General features: G+C 61.9%; 1 protein-coding gene across 1 annotated transcript; it reads left to right on the top strand.

Moving 5' to 3' along the window:
• Positions 1–906: 906 nt before the first annotated feature.
• LOC104915462 (low-density lipoprotein receptor-related protein 8-like) lies at positions 907–2,664 on the top strand (the record flags this gene model as incomplete). Its single annotated transcript, XM_010726354.3, has 2 exons — positions 907–1,973; positions 2,100–2,664. Coding segments are annotated over exons 1-2 (783 nt in total), but the record flags the coding sequence as incomplete, so codon positions are not given.
• Between the last annotated feature and the right edge of the window lie 2 nt (positions 2,665–2,666).

Raw genomic sequence — 2,666 nt, 5'->3', positions numbered from 1 at the left:
GGGTTTGGCACAGCAGGGGCTGCGGGTTATAAGAGGGGTCCGTCTGCTGAGTGAGTGTGTGCAGAAAGTGAGGGGAGATCCGGGTGGAGCCGAAGCCCCGAGAAAAGATGGAAAATAATAATAGTAATAATTATTAATAACAGTAATGATCTTATGAACTGATTCCTGCAGAGGAGGGGGTGGGATGGGGATGTGAAAAACAAAAGCCTTTGAGGAGCGTAATGCTTTCCAGCTGCAAAAATACAGCCTGGGTGAGGAGCAGCAGCGTGCGTCACCCCCAGCATTGGGTGGGGGTCGAACCCCCCCCCCCCAGCCCCGTAGCAGCACAGCCCCCATTGCAGGCAGTGGCTGGGCGATGCCCAGCTGTGCCCACAGCTGCTGGGGGGGCTCACGGTCCCAGAGGACCCTCAATGTGCTTCCCCCCCCCCCATATGGCTGCACTCCGTCCTATGACTGTGAGTCAGCGCTGCGCTGCCGCCAACTGCTGAAGTGTGGGGGAATGTTTGGTGTTCCTTCCTTTGGTGCAGTGCTCCTCTCTATGGAGGTGCTGGGCAGCGCCGTGCTGTGCAGTTCTGGGCAGTGCTGTGCTGTGCTGTGCTTCAGCTGCTGCCATTCCCCGCTGCTCCATTGGGCTGGGGGTGGGGCTGAGCCCCCACTGCTGCACCCCGACCCCATGCTGCACTCCAGTCCTGTGCTGCACCCCTGCCCCACTGCTGCACCCCTTGTTGCACCCCAACCCTGTGCTGCATTCACAGAATCACTGAATTGGGTTGGAAGGGAGCTCAAGGATCACGGAGCTCCAACCCCCCACCACACGCAGGGCCACCAACCTCCACATCTCACAGCAGCCCAGGCTGCCCAGGGCCCCATCCTTGCTGGCCTCGAACACCTCCAGGGATGGACGGGGATCCACAGCCTCTCTGGGCAGCTGTTCCAGCACCTCCCCACTCTCACAGCAAACAACTTCCCCCTGACAGCCAACTGAAAGCTGCCCTCCCTCCGCTTCCAGCCGTTCCCCTCGTCCTGCTGTTTCTCCCCTTCCCAAGAGCTGATCCCCTCCTGTCTGCGGGCTCCTTTTAGGTCCTGGAAGGTTGCAGTGAGGTCACCCCGCAGCCTTCTTTGCTCCATTCCAGTGCAGTGCTGCATGTTGACCCCATGCTGTGCACCAACCCCACCGTTGCGCCTCAACCCCACTGCTGCACCCTGACCCTTCTGCTGCACCCCAACCCCTCTGCTGCACCCCAACCCCTCTGCTGCACCCCAATCTCATGCTGCACCCCGACCCTGTGCTGCACCTGAACCCCGTTGCTACAACCCCACACTGCATCCTGATTCCACTGCTGTAACCCCAGCCCCATGCTGCTCACCCTACACAGCCATCCCCACCTGCAGAGCCCTCCCCCGTGGGCACAGCGCTCATGTGGGCAGTGCAGCTCCAGGGACCCCAACTGGGGCCGTAGGGAGGAAGGGGACGGAGCCTTCATTGGGGTCTGCGTGACAGGGAGAGGGGAAATGGCCCCAAACCGAAATGGGAGATTTGGATGGGATGTGAGGATGTAAGGAGAGCTCTTTGGGATGGGCTGCTGTAGGGTCGGCCTGGACGGATGGAGCTGTGGGTGTCCCCGTCCACTGCAGGGAGTGGGGCAGGGGGGGTCCCCTATGATTTAAATCACTTCTGCGGTTCTTTGCCTCCATCTCTGTGCGGTTCTGTGTGCTGTGCTGTGTGCCCCCCCCCGTGGGGCTGCTCCACGGGCAATGGGGCTCCTGCTCGACAAACCTCCCCCATTTCCATCCCTGCCCCCCCATACAGACGTGGAGCAGATGGCCATCGATTGGCTGACAGGCAACTTCTACTTCGTGGATGACATCGACGACCGGATCTTCGTCTGCAACAAAAACGGCCTCACCTGCGTCACCCTGCTGGACCTGGAGCTCTACAACCCCAAAGGGATCGCGTTGGACCCAGCCATGGGGTGAGCATGGCTACGGGGCCGGGAAGGGGGGGTTCCGGTGGGGGAGCAGCTCGCATGCATCAGCTGCAAGCATTCAGGGAGGCCGTGCAGCGCATGTGCTGAGCTCCATCTCTCTCTCCCTGGCAGCAAAGTGTTCTTCACGGATTACGGGCAGATCCCCAAAGTGGAGCGCTGCGATATGGACGGGCAGAACCGCACCAAGTTGGTGGACAGTAAGATTGTGTTCCCACACGGCATCACCCTGGACCTGGTGAGCCGCCTGGTGTACTGGGCTGACGCCTACCTGGACTACATCGAGGTGGTGGATTACGAGGGCAAGAACCGCCACACCATCATCCAGGGCATCCTGGTGAGCGGGACCCCCATCTCCTGCTCCGTGGTGCACAGCAGGACCCCCACCTCCTGCCCCACAGCACACTGGGACCCCCACCTCCTGCTCCGTGGTGCACAGCAGGACCCCCACCTCCTGCCCCACAGCACACTGGGACCCCCATCTCCTGCTCCGTGGTGCACAGCAGGACCCCCACCTCCTGCCCCACAGCACACTGGGACCCCCACCTCCTGCCCCATGGACACACTGGGACCCCCACCTCCTGCCGCATGGTCACACTGGGACCCCCACCTCCTGCCCCATGGACACACTGGGACCCCCATCTCCTGCTCCATGGGCACACTGGGACCCCCACCTCCTGC

This window comes from Meleagris gallopavo, assembly GCF_000146605.3.
Source record: "Meleagris gallopavo isolate NT-WF06-2002-E0010 breed Aviagen turkey brand Nicholas breeding stock chromosome 6 unlocalized genomic scaffold, Turkey_5.1 Chr6_random_7180001874604, whole genome shotgun sequence".
In the NCBI taxonomy this organism is placed as follows: Eukaryota; Metazoa; Chordata; class Aves; order Galliformes; family Phasianidae; genus Meleagris; species Meleagris gallopavo.
Note: the sequence above shows the minus strand (reverse complement) of the source record. Positions and strands in the feature narration are given on the sequence as shown.